At 37.4% G+C, this 20,626-nt stretch overlaps 1 protein-coding gene across 5 annotated transcripts in view; it reads right to left on the bottom strand.

Moving 5' to 3' along the window:
* Positions 1–20,626, bottom strand: part of ldb2a (LIM domain binding 2a) — a 105,429-nt gene that overhangs the window by 76,318 nt on the left and 8,485 nt on the right. For all 5 annotated transcript variants that reach the window (XM_005726506.1, XM_005726508.1, XM_005726507.1 and 2 more), the window contains exon 2: positions 3,820–3,922. In XM_005726506.1, coding sequence (XP_005726563.1) covers positions 3,820–3,922 — 103 coding nt within the window. The remainder of the gene's footprint in view (positions 1–3,819; positions 3,923–20,626) is intronic.

The following is a 20,626-nucleotide window of genomic DNA, read 5'->3' as shown; positions in this document are numbered from 1 at the left end:
GTCACCAGATTAATTAAAATGTTTAAAAAATGTGCTATTTATAACTTCTCACTAACAGGGTCCTTATTCGTTGAGTTCTGCCTTCATGAAAAGTCAAAAATATTCATATTTTCTTCTCAAAGGATTACTCACATTATTTTTTAAATCTTTAATTATCAAAATAGTGAGATAGTGATGACCTGAGATTTCCTTTTTGTTGATCAACTAATCACTGCAGCTCTTTCTGTATCTCTGGATGAATAACTACAGAAGGGATGCTACCGAGATATTCTTGGCACTGACTTACAAAAAAGAAATGAAAAACAGGGGGAAGCAGCAAGGCTGGCTCTCTCTTAAGTTATGAAATATTCCTCCTAGCACCTCTACAGCTCAGTCTTTAGCCATTTTCTTTTAACTGATTTGCTAAACTACTTCTTGAGAAACAGTTTTAACCAACCATAACTTCTATGCGGCACCTCCACTAGCTGGCAATTTGTTCATTCTAATAGCCGCTCCTAAAATGGCAATTTCTTCATTTCGTTTTGTGTGTGGATTAAACAAACTAGATTCAACATGTTGCTAACTTTGCTTTAGAGTCAATCTACCTGTTCCATATTAGATAATACCCTCTGGCCTCCATCTTCATACTAAACGCCCATGAGATTGGTATTGCTCTTTCTATCTACCTCTCAGTGCGAACGTGTATGTCTGCATTTGTTAAACTCTTCTTTGAAACCTGATTGATTTCCCTTACAGGAATAATATGTAATCAACTCAATGAGCAGCCTACAGCATGCAAACAGCTCTAAGAGTATAAGGCATCAAAGTGGTGCCAAAGGTGTTTTTTTCTCTGTGTTAATTCATAAGTTTTTTTTAAAAGATGTCCTCAGTGTTCTTTTAATAAAGAAACAAGGGATTCTCCTTGATATTCTGAGGACAGTTGTAATTATGTTTTCAAGAAATCCTGTTTTATTCTGGTATAGTGGTTGACTACATGCATAGCAACACCTACTGGCTTCCAGCAGCCATGGCTTCAGAGAAGAAGCAAATCAGAGGGGTAATTTGTCAAATTAACAACTTACTGTGTTTCTATTTAGGCCAAACCTTTAGTTTAAGCTCACTGTCAGTAAGGTAAAAAAAACCTGAAATTTAAACTCCACGACTGGATATTTTTTTTAATCTTCTTATGTTTTTTCCCCCTTAAGCACCAAATATTTTCCAGAGAGATGTGTGTCCACCGAAACCTTGAAGTGCACAAACTATTGGTCCTCTAACACTGCAGTAAATGAACAAGACATTTTCTATCTGAAGACCAATATGACTCCTTTAACTTCTCAAACCTATTGGAAGTAAAGCAGACATGGTATCATTTTCTTCTGCATTCTTCTAGGTAAAAAGTACCAAGCTGTCACAAAGCCCCACGACTATGATCTTATACAAAAGCAGCTGTTTTGTGTCTTCACAAGACAGACATGACCATTATTTGTCTATTTTCGAGACTGCGGTTTATGCTTGCATCTTTATTTAAAAAGTGCAACCCACAACGCAGGCCTGTGATGAAAGTTTCAGAAAGAGGTTACCAGTAGTTACATGTGATGTTGCGCCAATGTTCGGCAATCACATGCAGAGAAAAACCTATTGTTAGAAGAAGAAGAGATACCAATTTTCTTGCTGTCAGTGCCTCGGTGTAGTCGAATGCAGAAATGGTTGACTCAGTGGTTACAAAGCTTTACTGGAAATGTCTGACTCGCTAACTGAAGAAGTTCACACATTTTTTTCCCCTAAGAGCTGTTATGAAGGCATTTTGGGAAATTCAGGAAATCAATAACTTAACTGAAAGAAGATGTAGTAGGTTAAAGCAAAGTGGAAGTAGTCTACAACTTTTTTTCCCCATTTGAGCACAAAGTCAGTCTCAGAAATGATGAACAATGTCTGAGTATGTGTCTGAGTATGTGTAGGTGGAAGTTTTCAATAAAAAAAAAGAAGAAAGAAAAAAAAAAAGAAATGGCAAGTTGTGTTGCTCAGCCACTTACAAACATGCCTTGAGTCTTACTGTGCCACCAACATCCCCATAAGAGGACACAGAGTGGTGGTTTAAGACCCTTGAAAACAGGTTGTTTTAAGAGAATGAATTTAATGCTTTTGAACATACAGCAAGATAGTTACAGATGTAGATATCTAAAGAGGAAGCCAGTAATAAATAGGCTTATATACGCATTCTTTCTTATAGCCAGTAGGGGGTGACTCTTGCTGATCTTTATAGTCTGATCCTATAAAGATTTACAACAAACTGCCCCACTTCTCATTTGTGTAAATATCTCAATAAACACTTTGCTGATGAGTTATAGGTCTTAATCACTAGGTTTGAGTATATAGAATCTTTAGCTCTTTAATTACACTCCCATTTAAGCTCAACATAAACAATAAATCAGGGTAGCCATTCCCAAACTTCACAATGTAAAGGTCCATTTTGAACTCTTCCTGAAAATATTTTGTGGTCCTACTTAATTACATCATTAATCAAGACACAAAACTATTTGGTGTTCTGGACCCACACTTGAAAAATTCCAGCAATACATATAAACTTAGGCTTCTTCAGCAGCACGTGTTAGCCACCATAATTGCGAATAACACATTTCATGTGGTTTTTTAAAATATATATTTTTTAAATATTTTTTTACTTTAAACATTTTATTGTGATTTCAATTACATGTTACTGCAGTGCCGTCAAGGACCACTAGAGGACTGTGGCCTGCATTTTTGGCATCATTGTTTTAGGGCAGCGGTCCCCAACCTTTTTTGCGCCACGGACCGGTTTAATGTCAAACAATATTTTCACAGACCAGCCTTTAAGGTGTCGCAGATAAATACAACAAATAAAATGATACTACCAAGACAAAAACTGTGGTATTTTGTAAATATAATAACAAACACAAATTCACTGTGTAATTGTGTAACTTTATTAGCAGCGTCCTCCTGAAATGCGCCAAAAACATTGAGAGTAACGTCCTCCTCTCTGCCCCTTAATGTGCTCCGGTCGCTATGGTAACGCTTAAATATTTCTTTCAAAATAAGACACACCACTACAACACAGGAAAAGACCCAGGGAAACAGAGTTAACGATAAAAACCCTGAAAACCAGAAATTTCACACCCGAGCCTCAACTCGGACCAGTACCAAACGATTCACGGACCCATACCGGTCCGTGGCCCGGGGGTTGGGGACCATTGTTTTAGGGCATGACTATGTTGTGACTGCCCACCTTACTGTATAACCAAGGAGTAACCTTGGTTTCTTATTCAGATCCACTCCTCAGTTGTGATGTCCAATTAAAAAAAAAATCCACAGCGCCAACATGGCTATGAAAAAAAAAAAAAGTTCAACTTCAAAATAAAATTTCACAAAATCACTGATGATGGGTGATGTCACAGTAGCTAAGCCATACATTGAGTTTATGGGTTTTCCCAAAGAACACTGCGTATTATTTCTTTTATTCCATGAACATTGTATTTATATCCAGATTTCTAGTCTGAAAATGTGATAAAAAATTATGATTTTTAGTACCTTAAATGTCATTTTAGCATAATAGACTACAGTGTTGCTCAGAGAGTAGTGAATGACTTCAGAAAAAGGCTGTTCACTTAAAAATGACCTAACAAGTTAAAAAAAAACAAACCCAATGTGCAGACAGAACTGTCACAAATAAATGCTTTTTACTTAAAATACAACATAATTAAAATATTCAGTTGGCACCTACTAATTGAGGTATGTGGATAATCAGTGGTTATTAACAAAGGAGTTTTTGAATAGAAGAAATGAGATGATTGTGTGTGTTCTTACTGTATCTCTTTGGTCCATCTTCGAGGCAGAAGGAAAGCGTGAGAGTGGCATCCTCTTCAAAAAACTCTGTCGCAAAGGCATCCCACCACAAACTGTCGCTTTCCTGAATAAACAAAGTCAAAGGTCATAAAGACAGGTATACCACTTCCTGCCCATTTGAAAATACTGTTTAACAGTTTTTAACAACAGCCACAGATTTAAGGTCATCACCACCTGATGTACTGTGTGAAATCTTGTGTTTTCAATGGCCCACGTGTTGCTTCAGTTGGGTATGAAATTCTTCATTTTCTTCTACTATTTAATAACCCAGTGAATTTCCTTTATCCCGGTTGTTGTGCTTGTGCTATTGCATTTTTTTACATAAATTCAATATTGATTTATTCTGATAAGACAAAGATATTGTGACAATGCGGGCTTTTCCATGAGACAAGATAAACACGAATCTAGTTTGTTTTTTATCACATGTGAATTCATGAGAGTTCCCCTTACTGTATTCATTCAAATGAAACTCAGAAGCTTTATGAAAGTTTACAGTTTGGGCTGTAAAATGGTTTAAATACAACACATTACAGTGTGGATCAAGAATGGAAAAGTTAAAAATATGGGAATAAAATAGAAGTCAGGAATGCTTCTTTACCAAAACAAAAGAGAATTCTAAAAGATGAGATGTGATGGCCTGAGAATTTAACACAAGTTGATGTGAAGCCAAAATATGGTAACACTCTTTGCTTTTCTTAAGCAAGCACTTTGGGAGAGCCCTGCCTGAGGCTTCTACTAGTCTGAATTACAAGCTGAAGTGTAACAGCTTTAAGATCAACTTCTCTTTTCAACTTTCACAGCAGGTCACGATAAGTTGGCCATAAGAACACTGCTGACAATATTAATATATTAGGTGGATATTTTAAATTACTCTTTTAAATATATGAATAAACAAACGTAAGTGATTTACTTAAAACAGTTAACCTCTTAGTATTAAGTAACAGTAACAGTAATGGATACAGTAGCAGCAGGCCAACAATCATAATAACAGTATCACTATTAATTACAATCACATAATGATTGTTTAAAAAAGTACTATTAGTAGTAGCTTAAGCAGTGATGCTTTTTTTTAAAAAGCGTTTTTATTTATATAGTAGTAGAAGTATTGAAAGGTGCAAATGGAGTTTGCAAAGTCAATATTTTGTATGACTACCTACATTTGTCAACACAGCCTTAATTCGCTTTGGCAGGTTTTCTTGTAATTTTTCAAGGTATTCCTTAGGGACAGTTTTCCAGGCTTCTTGAGCATCCCAAGGCTTTTCTTTGGATGCCGGATGCCTTTAGTTAAATGGTAAATGGTCTGGATTTGTATAGCGCTTTACTTGGTCCTAAGGACCCCTATACTATACACAATCATTCACACACTGGTGAGTGCAAGCTTCAGTGTAGCCACAGCCGCCCTGGGGTGCACTGACAGAGGCGAGGCTGCCGGACACTGGCACCACCAGGCCCTCTGACCACCACCAGTAGGCAACGGGTAAAGTGTCTTGCCCAAGGATACAACGGCCGAGACTATCGGAGTCGGGGCTCGAACCGGCAACCTTCCGATTCCAAGACGAACGCCCAACTCTTGAGCCACGATCGCCCCATAGTTCTATTCCCTATTGACGTGATGCCACGCTGCTTCAATAATGTTGAGGGCCAGGTTCTGGGAAGGCCAATCCATGACTGATAGTGTTCCATTTTATAGTTTTATTCAGGTATGTTTTTACTGCACCTGCAGTGTGTTTGGAATCATTGTCATATTGAAAAACGAAGCCAGTGCCAGTCAAACGCTTTCTAAATCATATTCAAAATCTTCTCAGTGTTTATAGTTCCATCAGTCTTGACCCCCAACACCGCTGGCGGAAACCATGATAAAGCCTCCAACCTGTTAGACACTCCATGTTGTACATACTGACGACAATTAGACACAAAAAATTTCACATTTGAATTCATCGCTCCCTAGGATCTGTTCCCACCGATTTTCAGTACAGTTCTTGTGAAATTTGGCATACCTCAGGCTTTTCTCCCCGTTTCCTTTCTTAGCAATTCTTGCTTGCCAGCCACCCTTGTTTGGTGCATTTTTTAAGAAATTGGAACAAAATTAATATAAAAATTAATATAAAATATATTAAAACCTTGGAAGGACCTTCAGAAAGTCTGAAGAGCTATTGCTCAAGACCACGTTAAAAAAATACAATAAAGTCAGGCTCCTTGGAAGCAAAATATAAAAGAATTATGCTTAGTAGTGTACTTGTATTAGAATTAGAATAACTATTAGTGTTAGTATTAATATTACAATCATTAGTAACAGCAGTAGTGTTATCCATTTGTGTTGTAACTGCAATAGAATTTATTTTCCCACAGTGAATCTGTGAAGAAACACAATCATGCAAATCTCTTTGCCCTGAAATTACTCCTCTAACAGCCATTTGCCCTCTTCCCCCTCCTCACAAAAAGCCCTGATAATGTCGGCGGGGCATCCTCCACTCCTGTCCCCCTCCCTCTTCCACATACCGACGTCCAATTGATGCTAATTTCCTCTGACACGTTATGACAGATCACCACGTTTCATTCTGCGCCGGGCTGAGGGATGGCAAGCACTTCCCAGATGTTGACAATTAGCGTTGTCACCATCGAGCAGTGTCAAGCCCAATAAGAGGTGACTGGAGCGCCCCACAGGTCAGCGCTGCTCATACGCAGTGTATCTGATGCAAAGAGAGAGACATGTGGTGTGGAGGACCTGAAGCTAACCCTCATGCAGCAGGTCAATCAATAGGTGATCATGAGTTTGTGGGGAGGTCTTTTGGATGGCAAACCAATCAGCTGAGCTGGCTACAGGCTGAACTGAGACTACACAATAAAATACTTTCAGTGGAGTGGAGTACTAACACTTATGAGCCATGCATTTTGGAAGACTAAGACTTACCACTTATCAAAGGTTAAGAAAAGCTGAACTCTTAAGTAGTAGGTTTGAAAGGAAATATTTTTTAATAAATTATTGCAAACTATACCCCAGTGAACCTGATTTATACACGAAAAAAGACCTAACATTACTGTAATAATTAAATCTTCTTTGTATGCTATCATATGCTTTTTCTAGACCCACTAAGACACAGTGCAACTCATCCTGACCTTCTCTATACTTCTCCATCAACACTCTCAAAGCAAAAATCGCATCTGTGGTGTTCTTTCTCTGCATGAAGCAAAGCTGCTCGCTGATCGTCACCTCTCTCCTTAATGTAACTTCAACAACTCTTTCCCATATCTTCATCAACTTTATCCCTCCATTTCTCAGAGTCCTCTCAGTCTCATAGATTGTGTTAAACAATCCACTGCTCTTACTCCTGGACATCTTCATACCTCCACCTGGACCAACCGCCTTTCCCCTCTTCACCTTCTTCTATAATTCAACAGTTTTTCAAGGAGAAGCCTCCACTTTTGTTCAAATAACAACATCACTAACAGATATTGGTGGAAACACTGATAAAATATAATTAATCCTTTATGGTCTTAAACCATCTAAAATTTGTTCCATTAAGAGTGAATTAACAATCCCAGTTTCTCAGCATCCACTATTAAGTCTTCAAACGCAAAAATCAGGCACCAGGTCACACGTAAAAGAAAACTGAATTTACAGTAATCCTGTAAGGCTTTCCACATTCTTCTGGAATATTTACTCCCTAGACAATTTTTTATGTGCTGAATCAACAGGCATGCCTTACTTTTCATGTCATGTTGTGTGTGTTTAACTTGGGAATGTTATCTTTAATTCCATAAATCGTATCTGCTTGCCTTAATAAAATATCTATTACTTTGATTTTTCAACCCTATTAATAAATCAAGTGAGCTTGAAGTTAACGATCTAGCCAACACCACCACATCCAACCACTTCTTTACTGAGAATATGTTAGAGAATGAGAGGCCAAGTGCTGGACCTCCTTTTCCCTTCAGACTCTTACTATCTTACTTTCATATATTTTCAGAGGTATAGAAAGACCCACTGCTGCAGAATAAAGATCTGCCCCTGTTGGGGGCATCATAATGTTTCAGAGTAACATCATAACCACAAATAAAAGTCCTCTACTTTTGTCATGCATTTATTGGGGGCATACCTACTACTGCTTATTCCCCAAAATCTAAATCTATGCAAGTCCCAAATGTCTTTCTTTACACTGAAAAGCTGGAGGCTGCAAATATTTTGCTTTTTTTTTTTAATAATTAGAAAAAAGTTAATTGAATTATTTTAAAAATGAAAGGAACATTTTAATGTAAGTTTTACAAGGACCTCTCAACATTGATACAAATGTACTAAATGTTAGTGCTGCAGGTTTCATTAAAAACTGCACCAGCTGTGCTAGAACCATCAACTTTGACAGGAAACCATTGACTTGTAATTACAGCTCTCCCATTGGGTCAATCAGAGTAATTGTTTACACTCGGCCAGTGCTAAAATACATCAGTCACTTTCAACGTAAAACTGTAAGACAAAGTGATATATGAATAAAGTCCATGATTTTTCCTGAGTGCATCACTGGGATAGAATGTGTTGCATGGAAGCTAATGTGTGTATTTTACATTGGCGAGAATGAGCAGACAACACTGAGTCTTCTCTTTCAAAAAAAAAAAGTCTTTGCTTGAACTGGAAGATATGGTGGTCAAACACACACCGCTGACTAGCCACTGGGAATGAAGTGCATGAGCTGTCGTGTGCATCTGTGCGTGTGTCTGCCTGACTGTGTCATACTGTGCGAATCAGCAGGTGTGAACAGCCGGCATGTTTGTGGTGTCATGTGAATACATCTATTTCAGAGGGCCAGACGGAGAAGAGTGACACACACCAGGCAGAAAAAGACAAAGAGAGAAGGAGACCGCCTTTCGTGCTACTCAGCATTCAGATTGAGTTCAACCCATAATCCAGTATCATGAGGGGGCGGGCACTCCTGGGATTGACAGTCAAGTGAAGGGTGAACAATATGCTCACTCTCAACACTTGCTCACCACTTCTCAAAGATCCTGCTCTGCACATTCATTTTTTACACTTTTACAAAAAAATTAAAAAAAATGATAATGTTATTCAGAGAACAAGCTGCCATTGTGGCAGATTTACAGCAGCTATATGTAGTATTAAAGCATAACGATGCATTCACTTTTGTTTTATCCGAGTTAAAATAGAGTGCACTATTTTAGTTCAGGTTTAGTTTTGTAATTTACTGGGCAAAAACTCGACTAAATTTAGTTCAGTTTAATGGTATTTAGGCACTTTAGTATTGAGAGAGTTCCCCCAACAATCACACAGTCCCCTATGAACAACCACTTGGCAAAAGCAGGGAGGAAAAACTCACTTTTATTGGGAAGAGCCCCCTGCCCCTTTGTGGGCAAAAAAACCCATCCTAAAACTACAGTGCACGCTTATGAAACTAACTAAAACAAACTGTAAAAAAGCAACATAAGGGTGCATATGTGTTTTGACACTGAATTAACTGCCTCCATATATCCCTATATCTTACTATAACAAGGTGTAACAGGTCTGTCTGTGTCTTTGTGTGTTTATTTGTTTCTCTGTCCACAAACTCCTCCTAGACCATTAGGTGTTGAGCAACCAAACTTTGTTTACAGGTACATGTAAGGCCCCTGAACATCCTTAACTATATCATATATCATGATGTCATTTTATTGCATAGCAATCTCCTAGCAACAAGGTAAAATTGATGATTCTTTTAGCATTCATGCACATATAATAACTTATAAAAGCATTGCATCCTTGTTTTTTCACAACTGTAACGTTACTTTATATCCACTAAAGTTGAATTATGCAAGATATATTATGATGCCCTCATGTTGCCTTGCACCAACCTAGCAACAGGGTAAAATTACCTGTTTTTAGCCTTTATGTATCTAAAACACCTTATGAAAGCCTCCTATAAATGTCTAGCAATGGTTTACATTTTTATGTATATATGTATTTTATGTATATAGTTTCTAGTTTATAAAATCTTTGACAGCCCAGTGATTCTTTTCTGAAGCTGTAAGCCATGAGCTCAAGGACTATACTGTACACTGTTTTTAAGAACTTAGCTTAAAGACATGCTAGATATGAGAAGCTCTAGTAAAATACCATAAAAGCAAAAATTAAAGTTTTTATCGCTCAGTATATATTCAAAAAATAAAGGACACATAACTGCAGCATTTTAAAAAGATGGCAGTCTCATTCATTGCAATTCCGAGACACAGGGTTGTTTAGATATCACTTGAAATTAAATAGCAGCACAACTAAGGGATGCTTCGGGGGCAACTTGATTCTCTTATCCTGTTCTATGTTCTGTTCTATTCTGTCAGTTTAGCAATATTAAATATTTAAATAGTGAAACAAATGTGAGTGATATATAGCTCAATTTATTAGAAACAATATTAATAAACAGAACAGAATTTATGTAAACATTATCAAATCAATAATCTCTTTTTATGTGTGGAAGGCAGCAGGAAGGTATATTTAAGAGTGACAAAAAAAAAAAAAAAACCAAAGAGGTCTGTGTTCATCATAATAAAGGAAATGTCAACCAGTGCAGTGGTGTGTCTCATGTATATTAAGGCACTGCTGCCTGAATGATGGTCTAACTCTTGCGATGGTTCACAAAAGCCTTAGTGATGAATAAAACACGATGCACGTGTAACTCAATGAGCATAAACTTACCATAATATCTGAGACTCAAAGATCTCACATCAGTCAGCAAGTCAGCGTTTAAGAAGCTAGGACCGTAAAATGTTTGGTGCTTTTACTTTGGAAATTATGAATTAATGGCTACCTATTCATTTTCTGTCACCTGACTTTTGAATTGCACTAAATGAAATCTTAAATAAATTTATATAATATAGCATAGTTTATTAAGAATGAAGGTAGCATAAATTAGCATTATGCTATGCAGCTACTTTAATAAATGTATATTTATCATCAAATGCAGAGCTGATTTTTTTTAAATAAAACTTAACGCTAAATAAAAATCCTTTATCCAAAAATGAATAAAACCATAAAGAAATGTGTGATGTCACTCACCTGACAGGGAATACTGTTAACTCTTGATATTAGCCAAGCAAATATAGTAGGCCATGTTTTAAACATGCTATTCCATTTCATCCTGCTGTTTACCTGTGCATGTCAAAATAAAAACTTCAAGTACTGCTCATATTTCCTTAATAACTTGCTAGTAACGTACTTACAGAACCCACAAAGAGTTCATGTAATCAATGAACTTATCCAAAACACAGTTGGAACAAAACAGCACAAAGAAAATTAATCAGCAGCTATCCTGATAATTCTGATCGTAATGTACGGGGTTTTTTTTCATGCAAAACGTTTTAATATCAGCTTCTCAGATGTGAAGTTTTGTTACTTTTTTCTTTTAATAACTGTTCATTTGGGGAAGTTGGATTAATTGTTAAACAAAACAGTCTGACTACATTCTGAATTTTAACTGAGTGAACAATCATCATTATTATTGTAAAAAAACAATCACCAGTTGCACTCCACCACAAAAACAAATCTGATAAATCACAGAACTATAACTGTAAAAAGATAACAATATAACAAATAATACTATTTTAGTGGCAGGAGGTATGATAAGTTTTTTTATGCTTCTACACTTTAGCTAAATTAATATGGTTTTTTTTTTTGTATTTGTACTATAAGAGTTGGCATTTTTAGAAGGTAAATGAAGCAGTATCAATAACATTGCTTTCAGTGGCACTACAACAGTGTGCTGGTCTTACATTAGTATTACATCATTTGCACCATAAAGCAGATGTACGAAAACAACCAAAGTTGAATTGTAAGGACATTACAGTTGGTACTTTACAACATTTTAGCTATAAATACTTTGTAAATTCAGATTTTACCCAGATATTTTGGACAGCTTCCAAAATACCGTGCACCATTAAACAAACCAGAAGTGTAAATTTTTTCTAAATGATCTCACCTTAAAACCAAATGCAGCATTAAAATAGAACTTACAAAGCATTGCATCAGTGCCTTCTACTGCCTGCAGAGTAATTTACTTAAGTACCTTTGGTACTGGAGTGTTGGAATGGAGTATTTTAAAGTCTTCTTTCACACCACTGTCAGTGGCACAGATGATCAAGCTTTAAGCCAAATTCAATGCTGATTTTGGTTCGCATTATGAAAAAATGGGGAACATCATACGCCTTACCCTTTAATTTCCACAAATTAATGTTTTCTAGTGGCAGACAATAAGCAGCATCGCATCTGAACAGACTCTGTTGAACTTTGAACTGTTGAACCACAGCTAAAAGAGGATTTTAATATAAAAGCATGATCCCCATTTTGACATAAAATGCCTGGATTTAGTGTTGGAGATAATTTTTCGAGTGTTGTCATCCTGAGGGCTCCCATCACTCTGTGTTAGAGACTCGATATTCATTAAGCCTCCTCTCACTGTTTTAATGAAGAGTGTTTCACTTAAGCTTCCCCTGTTTTACAGAACGTCTTTCTTAAAATCCCCCTTACACAGGTTTGCAAAGGAAGGTTAGTTCACTTCTCTTTCTGAGTTAAAACTGCAATTCACTCACAATGGCTTAAATTTTGCGTTTCACAATGGTGAACTCACTTTTACTTTTAATATTTTCAAACAATTCCCTTGCCATTCTGTTTTCAAGATTTCCCTCAAACTGAACCTTTTTAAAAAATAATATTTTCTGCTCTAACTCAATATAGTTCATTTTGGCAGTCGACTGATATTTGGCTCAGCCCTGCAACCACGCTAAAAAAAAAGAGCATTTATTTCACAAAGAGCAGAGTTGACAGCGGTGTGTCTATTGTCTTGTCTCCATTAGCTCTGCTCTGCCCAGCAGGGTTCAGCCATAGATGATATGGTTTAGCTTGTGTCTCTGTTGAAAAGCCTCCCACCCAGACAACAGAGAAATCTGAAAATAACAAGCATATTTCATGTGCATGACCAGCATTTAGTTTCGGAATTCACAACAATACAACCCATGGGACTTGGCAGTTTCATTGCTCTTCCCCAACTCACTTATTTTCTAAATTAAATACATTTTTAGTAGTGCTAGCTAATAAAGCTAAATGTAGCTCAAACTTTTCCATTATATCCATGAGAAGTTCTATTTAGACTCAGTAACCATTAATCCTCCAAACTGGAGCTTTTGGGCAGCTTTTGGCCAGTGCACTGCCAAATTGTGAAACGTGGCTGGCTAAGCTGTGGACCGTCCAGGTTTGGCTCGGATCTAAAGACAGAGGAGAAGTTGGACCGAAGCCAGGCAGGCTGGAGAACAGCTAAAGTCTGGCCAGTGGACACAAACCATATGAATCCTCTGGCTCAAGCAAAACCGTACACAGAGGAGCTTTTCAGTGTTGTACAGCAAGAAATGTCAGGAGCTTTTCTTTTTAGGCTGTGATTGGTAGCAGGTTATAAAATTGTAAATGACATATATTTACTATGAAAAAAGAAGCCCGCACTGTTCCGTCTTGTAATATCCTATCAGTCTTTTTTTTTATTATCTCCACCAGTTTCTTTCATATCCACCTCCCTCTCACTGTCTGTCTCCTGTCTGATGCGGTTTGCTGACAGACGGCGTTCTGCCTTCATTATGCCCGTGGACTCTCTGACAAACCACGTGGCGTGACGATGTTTGTTGTCAAATGGTACAAATCAGGCCCACTCCGAGGGACCCGTGGTGAACTGACACGGATGCGGCCGTGACGGCCGTCAGCCGATAAGGCTCTATTGATTCAAACGGATCGCACCTCATCTGCGAGGGATTTATCAATGTGTCAATTGCCCACTAGCCAACCACAAATCACCAGCACGGGCCAGAACCTCTGGGATTTGTGGGATATCCAGAGGATTGGAGGGACAGCATAGGGAGGATCCTCAGTAAATAGCAACAGAGCTGTGGGTTAAGTGCTCGCATAAAGAAATGTCCATACAGGATTGATAGGCAGATGACACTAAGTTTTACTGTCTGTGGAAACACTCAACAATACGCCAAGTATGAGTATACAAAACGCAAATAAACGAATATATTTAGAACATTTTTGTTTACCATAAAGTACATAGAGATTTATACACATGGCATGACCTTATTTTCTTTCCCTCTGTATCGTTCGGTCCTCACACCCTTAACATCTGTAAGTTTAACATGAACCATTCTCCCAGGAAGCTTTTGTTAGTCTCTATTTCTTCATTGTTGCTTCCAGCCTCTTGTGACAGAAAAGCCTCCAAGAGTGTAGGCGTGTCTGGGACCTGACCTTGGAGAATTACCGATGTCTAAAACCCCATTCAACTCCTGAATACCACGTAGCGCAGCTGACTGGTGGGCCAAGAAAGTTTTGTTGTGAAAGACTCAAACAGCTTCAAGGTATCGAGGAGCATAACAACATAAAAGAAGCAAAAACTCACTGGGTGTCTGAGAATGATCTTTAGCAAGGTAGTGTTTGTTTTCATTGTACGGTGAAGGCCACTGACAAGTAACACATGTCAAAGTCTAATAAAAAATGCTTCTGGTGAATGATTGTCATTTTCACGAGTTCTGAGGCAATACCTTGACTGAAAATATCTATATAAATTTAGCTTCCTCCCGAAATGTCCATACTAGAATCCAACTAAGTGTTAATCTGGTAGATAATTTAATCACAAGGTTGATTGATCATCTAAGTTATTTAACAAGCATGCAAATATAAAATCTTTGCTGGAATAACTTGCAAAATATGAGGATTTCCTACTTCTAATCCCATTTAATTTAACTGTAAACTGGAAATTTGGGGGGTTGGTCAGATGGACAAAAAAGGAACCTAATGATGCCGATACAGACTTGAATGTTTTGATGATTTCTATATTCTTTCATCAGCAAATCAAATAAACTGTAACCTAAATGCATGTCTACATTGAAAAAATCAGACTTCAAGAGCCTAAAGTGCAATAAAATTAAATATAAAATTTTATTTCCCGGTTTTGCAAATCATTGCCATTTGAACTGAAAGCGCAACAAAACCAAAGTCACAGCTTCCCCTGGAGCACAGGGCTGTATCTTTCAGGGAGTCCTCAGTGTGACGACGGAAAAACTCTCTTTTAGATTGCATAAACAACACCACTTTAATCATGTCAAGAGTGTCATCACACACCGATGTTTGATATCAATGCAGGCTTACCCTCCCGGGTTCTAAGTGTTTTTATATAATGCAGACCTAACATGTTGCTGCATTTGGCCACCGTACAGCCACCAGCAGAGCATTATGCAAATTAAGAGAAATGAGTGCAGTGGGAGAGAAGTCATTGCCCTTGAACAGCCGGCGCACATTCCCGAGGAATGACCTTTCTACCCATATATGAAATAAGCAAAGATATTCCCATGTTGGGTTGCATGTCTGCCACTTTACTTAGGTATCTTTTCTAGTCTTCATTTTTCAGCGTTAGACATCACAGGCAGCAGTCAGAGGCATAGCTCAGATACCACTTATTGTGTTAAAGTGTCAGTTTAAGGTCAGGGTTAATACACAGAACTTATTTGTCTGCTGTTTTAAAGCAGGAAACATGAATGAATCAGAATTACTTCAACGCTTCTGGCTTTCACCCCAAAGGTGAAGGGGCAGGACTGATCCCCACAGCAGCAGTAATACAACTCTCCTGCTCAACCCTCCTGTTACCTCCTCCTCCTGAAACCTGCTAAAGACATTGGCAAAATCTTTAAAAATCAAGTTCTACACAACTGTGCTTTGAAAATGCCACACAGACAGAGTTTAAATGAGTAAAAGCACTGTGATCGTTTTTGTGGGACCTGTTGATAACCACCTCAGCAATAGTTGTATTCTGGTTGCTTTCCCATATAACAGCAAAATTGTTGAACACCTATGTCATTTGCAGTTAAATTACCATGCTGTAACAACTACATCACTATTCACGGAGGAATTTCTGACACTCTGTTTCAAATCTATGAGGTTCTGGCTGGACTCTGGATATAAGACATTTATGTAAATTTTTGGGATTCTTTTTTCAGTTAACCACCATGTTATCACAAACACAGGGCATGCAACTGACTTCATCTTATTGCCGTTTTATTGCTGTCTTAACACACTATTAACTGTTAACAGCAGCTGTGTCTGAATGGTTCAAGCCCCGGTCCCCATCTTTGAAGGAACCATTTCAAAGGCAGCAATATTTTAAGTTAATTGTGCACAATGGCAATATTTCTCCTACTACTGTTTTCCCTGTTGTCACTGTACAATGACAAACAGATTCAAAAAGATCCAATGGTCCTTTCACAGGTTGCTTGTATCAGAAGTATTGTTTCCCTTCTTTTTACAAGACAGAAAATAAACTTCACTTATCATCTTGTGTATCTGCCATGAGATTTAAGACCTTTACAAGAAATAAGTAGAAGCAGGCATAAGCTGAAAAATATGTCCCAACTTGGCAATTATACAGTGACACGTCAGATTTACCTTGTGATCCCCACGGGGGGTCTCAAACTAAAACCAGTTTCGAAAATACTAAATTAAAGGATTTCCTTAACTCTGGTTTTATTCGTTATAAGCATCTTGGATGTTTTATATATCCTTGGATTATTGATTATTTAAAAAACACATGGTAATTAAAGATATTACTTTGGATTCCTTGAATTTGTCATATAAAATGAACAAGCAAATATTCACAATCATTAGCTGTAGGTTTGCACATAAAAAATGCTGAAATGTGCTCGTAAAACCTGCACAGCTGCCATGTTTAGTAACAACAAACATCAATATCGATGGAAAATGTTGAAACAACAAGATGCATGAATAAATGAGAAAGCACAAAAAGAAAATGATTCTTTACAACCATAAGAAATTAAAATAAACAAGAAAGTGCGGTTCCAGGTTCTGGTTTGGACGCACCAACACGGAGCTACCCATGCAGCCTTTCTTTCTCTCCACTGTGCTAATTAGACTAATAAACAAACAACAGGGAATAGTTCCTCAACACTGTGGAGCGAGACGCTTGATCGATACTGGATTTCATCAAATCCACTGGTATTGTTAAGTTTGTGCGTGTGCCCTCCTGCTGTTGTTAGTGCTCGCTTTGCAATCTCACCTGTTGCTCGTTCGGCTGATGAAACGAGCGCAATGACTGACGTGCTGCACTTCAAACAGGAACTTAGAGAACATAAGAAGTTTTTACAGGTCTTCACAAAACATATTAAGCTTTAATTCACTTAAATTTAATTAAAAGAAAAGACATTTTAAACTGTGAAATGAGCAAGGGAACGCTAAATAGGCTAAGTGATAGACTAAAATGAATTGAGTTAAATTAATTGTAGCTGTAAACTATAGGGATAGTGCAAAGTTTTATATTTGCTTTTATTTTCTTAATCACCTTTTCATAGACACACTCATAAATTTATCAAAAGAGATCTCAGGAAAAGCATTTCTAAACAAAAAAATGATAAAACACACAAATGTTTTAAGCACAAATTTCTATTTAAACTGGCTATACAGTGCACATATTCATAACACTGTCCTTATTGTGTTAAAGCCTGAGCTCTTGTCAGATTTCAAGCTAGATCGACAGTGAATGCGACTTCATTGGATTAGAAATGAGTCTGATGTTCTATGACTGAGAGCATAATCTGTAATAATCACTCAAAACCAACATTTTGTGTGTGCCAGCATAAGAAGGACGATGATAAATTTCTTGAAAATCAAATCTTCCTTTTGCAAGATCAGAGACCAGTGTAATACTCTTAGAGGCATATACATTCAGTGTCTTGCTTAGTGACACTTCCGGAGGGCTGGGGGCTTGTTTACATGCAATGTGTGAGCTTTAGTATCTGAAGGATGTTGTTTCATATTCATGCCTGGGAGATATAGAAGCTGAAGAAAAGGCATGCATGCCCAGGCATGTTCTCTGGCTAAATGAGCATATAAAAAAATATATAAATGAAAACAGTATGCAATCCAGAATAAGTCAGTAAATTCATCTCAAAGGAAAAACTACATCAGAGCGAACAGCTGATCAGCAAAATGACGAAACGCCCAGAAACCGGCGCAGAGCAGAAGCTGAAGTACAGTGTGCCTCCCTGAGTTCACTGTATCCACTGTTGAGCCTTTTTCTTCTGTGGAGCCACTCAAACATTATGCAGCTAGAATTGCAGTGCTTTCAATAACACAACACTGCAAATCAGTGTTAGAGGACTAAGGAGCTCATTATTAGGTTTCAGTGTAAATAAAGACAGTGAATAATATTCTTATCAGCTTGTTTAATCAGTAATTACTCTTCGTTTTTATATATTTCAGTAATTTTGTATACATTTCATTTGTAAACCTGTAGCTTATACAGCAAAATTTGTTCTAACTGTCAAATTTAAATATCCTTACATTGCCAAGACTCTGCTGTCTCTGCTGTCTTGAATCAAATTTAACATTAAACTTTAACACTGAAGTGTAACTACTTGGACATGGTCTTAAAAAAAGAAAAAAGAAAAGTGCTTCAAACAGACAACATTTTCATTCATTGCATTCTTTCTCAGGAAACATGACTAATTTTAAGCCCGTCAACTGAAAGTTATTCAAGTTCAAAATTTCAACCTGTGACCTTTCCGTTTCAGGACAGCCTGCCTAACTACATCAGGGAGGCAGAACAACAGGACGAACAGACTACAGACCCGTCTGTCTTCCCTGTTATCTGAGCAACACTGCAGCCTGGAAGGAACCATGGGAAAGGGCCAGGAAAAAGGTGGGTCTATTGTCTCAGCATCCTGCTGGATGTGACTGACGCTTGCGATTTGACCAGAGGTCTTTTTTTTTTTTCGCTTTATATGATTTTCTGGAAACATCCTCTGAGAGCATCCCACTTGCAGTATAGCATTACTCATACACACACATCATATCCAAATGTGTCTACTTTAACAACTTACATTAAAAAAATTATGTTAAAATCAACATGTAAATAAACATATATATGTAATATATGTAAAAATGAAATGCGGAGTCACATAAAGTACTTTATTATTAATTCATTGATATGTTTGATTTTAAGGCAGATAACCTTATGAAATGTCAGTTGCATCAGCTATACTACTTTTTCCACAACCCACAAATATAACCCCACTGCTTTACCCCAAAAGAAAAGAGGGAGATTATTACAAATATGAATGTCACATTTTAAATAAATACAATATTTCCCTCTTGTTCAAAGTTCAGCTTGACTTATGATTCAGTAGAAATATTTTTCAAGGAAAGGACCAAAGGGAGAGTTCAACCCATAGTTCAGGTGATTTAGTGATCTAAAAAGTTTGATGAGTGAATATCACTGTGTTCTTAAATGAGATTTGTGCTTTTTACATATTGAAGTCCATATCTCTTACTTTAAAAGCACTTCACTTTCGAGGTTTAACGTCTTATGTTCATTTGAGTGGGTTTCAGTTTTCTTCTAGAGCCCAAAGTCATGTTTAAGTGGTGATTCTAAGGTGGCTGTGTGTGTGTGACTGTTTCTACTGTTAGCCCTACGAATGAGTGTCAACCCCTTTGGGAGTACCCCCCATCTTGACCTGTGTCACGTGTGATAGGCTTCAGACCCCATGGGTAACACACTTTTGGCTACGCTATTAATAAAATGGATGGACATATTAAACCTAAAAAACCTGTATTTGTTGTTGCTGTTTTGACCACTTGTGTCAGTTGAAACAGACTGTGACATACAGACAGGTGATAAATTAAAAAACTTGATCCGGTGGCTCTGTTATGCTGTCAGAGGCATCGGGCTCTCATGTTTTGAGTCCACTTGTCCCCTTGGAGAGACAAACCACTGCAAATCAATACTGAGACGTTCTGAGTTATCTCCCTTAGCTTATGATGAAACATTCCTGATGGGAGTGGTCTCTTCGAGAAAAAAATAATGCCACCATCCACAGGGCCCAAGGGGTCATTGACGTGTTTGACGTGTGTGAAAATAATGTGAGTCATAAGCTATGACCTTTGCAGTCACCAGATTACAACCCAATTTGACATCTATGGGAGACTTTGGACCAACATATTGAGAGCACTCTTCACCATCATCACACAAATGCCAAATCAGGGAATAATGTGATGATGTGGAGATTTGTAGACTTAGTTTCATTATGTTTAGGGTTTTTTGGGTTGTTGTTTATTTTATTTTTTTACATTTTCCACTGGTCTTTACTCTCTGCTTAGTATTTCTGCCTGCTACTTGGTGCTGAGCAGGTGCAGTGGGTTGGTGGATATTGGCAAAAACTGAAGAACAGAAGAGTTGCAGGCTAGATAACTAAACAATGAGCCGGATCTCACCGTAGAACTCTCTAAAGCCAGGGGACCTAGAAACCCAATCCAATAATTAATTATTAATAACAATTGATCACTGAGACTAAACAACTGACATGTACTGTAATACGGTCTTAGCATAACAATCTTGATAATTCCTATTTTTATAGACATTATTTAATGGCAGGAGAAATCATGAAGACTTAAGATGCAGTAGTTTGTATGTTGTTGAGTTACTACAGTTACTTTGGTGTTATGCATTGTCTCCTGTGATCTTGCGTCCATTTCGTTATTAATAAAAAAAAAGTTTCTCCTCCAAGGATTCATAAATGTATCGTAATATCTAAGATAAATAACATTATGATTAGATTTAATTAATAAATAATTAATGTGTTTTTACACTGCAGGCTGTATAAAAAAAAAAAACACATTAATTACTCTCATCCTTAACGTTGTATAAAAGTGGACAGTGGACATCTCAAGAAAGTCCTTTTGTGTCTCTAT

This window comes from Pundamilia nyererei, unplaced genomic scaffold (genome assembly GCF_000239375.1).
Source record: "Pundamilia nyererei isolate P.nyererei 1_Seehausen unplaced genomic scaffold, PunNye1.0 scaffold00020, whole genome shotgun sequence".
In the NCBI taxonomy this organism is placed as follows: domain Eukaryota; kingdom Metazoa; phylum Chordata; class Actinopteri; order Cichliformes; family Cichlidae; genus Pundamilia; species Pundamilia nyererei.
Note: the sequence above shows the minus strand (reverse complement) of the source record. Positions and strands in the feature narration are given on the sequence as shown.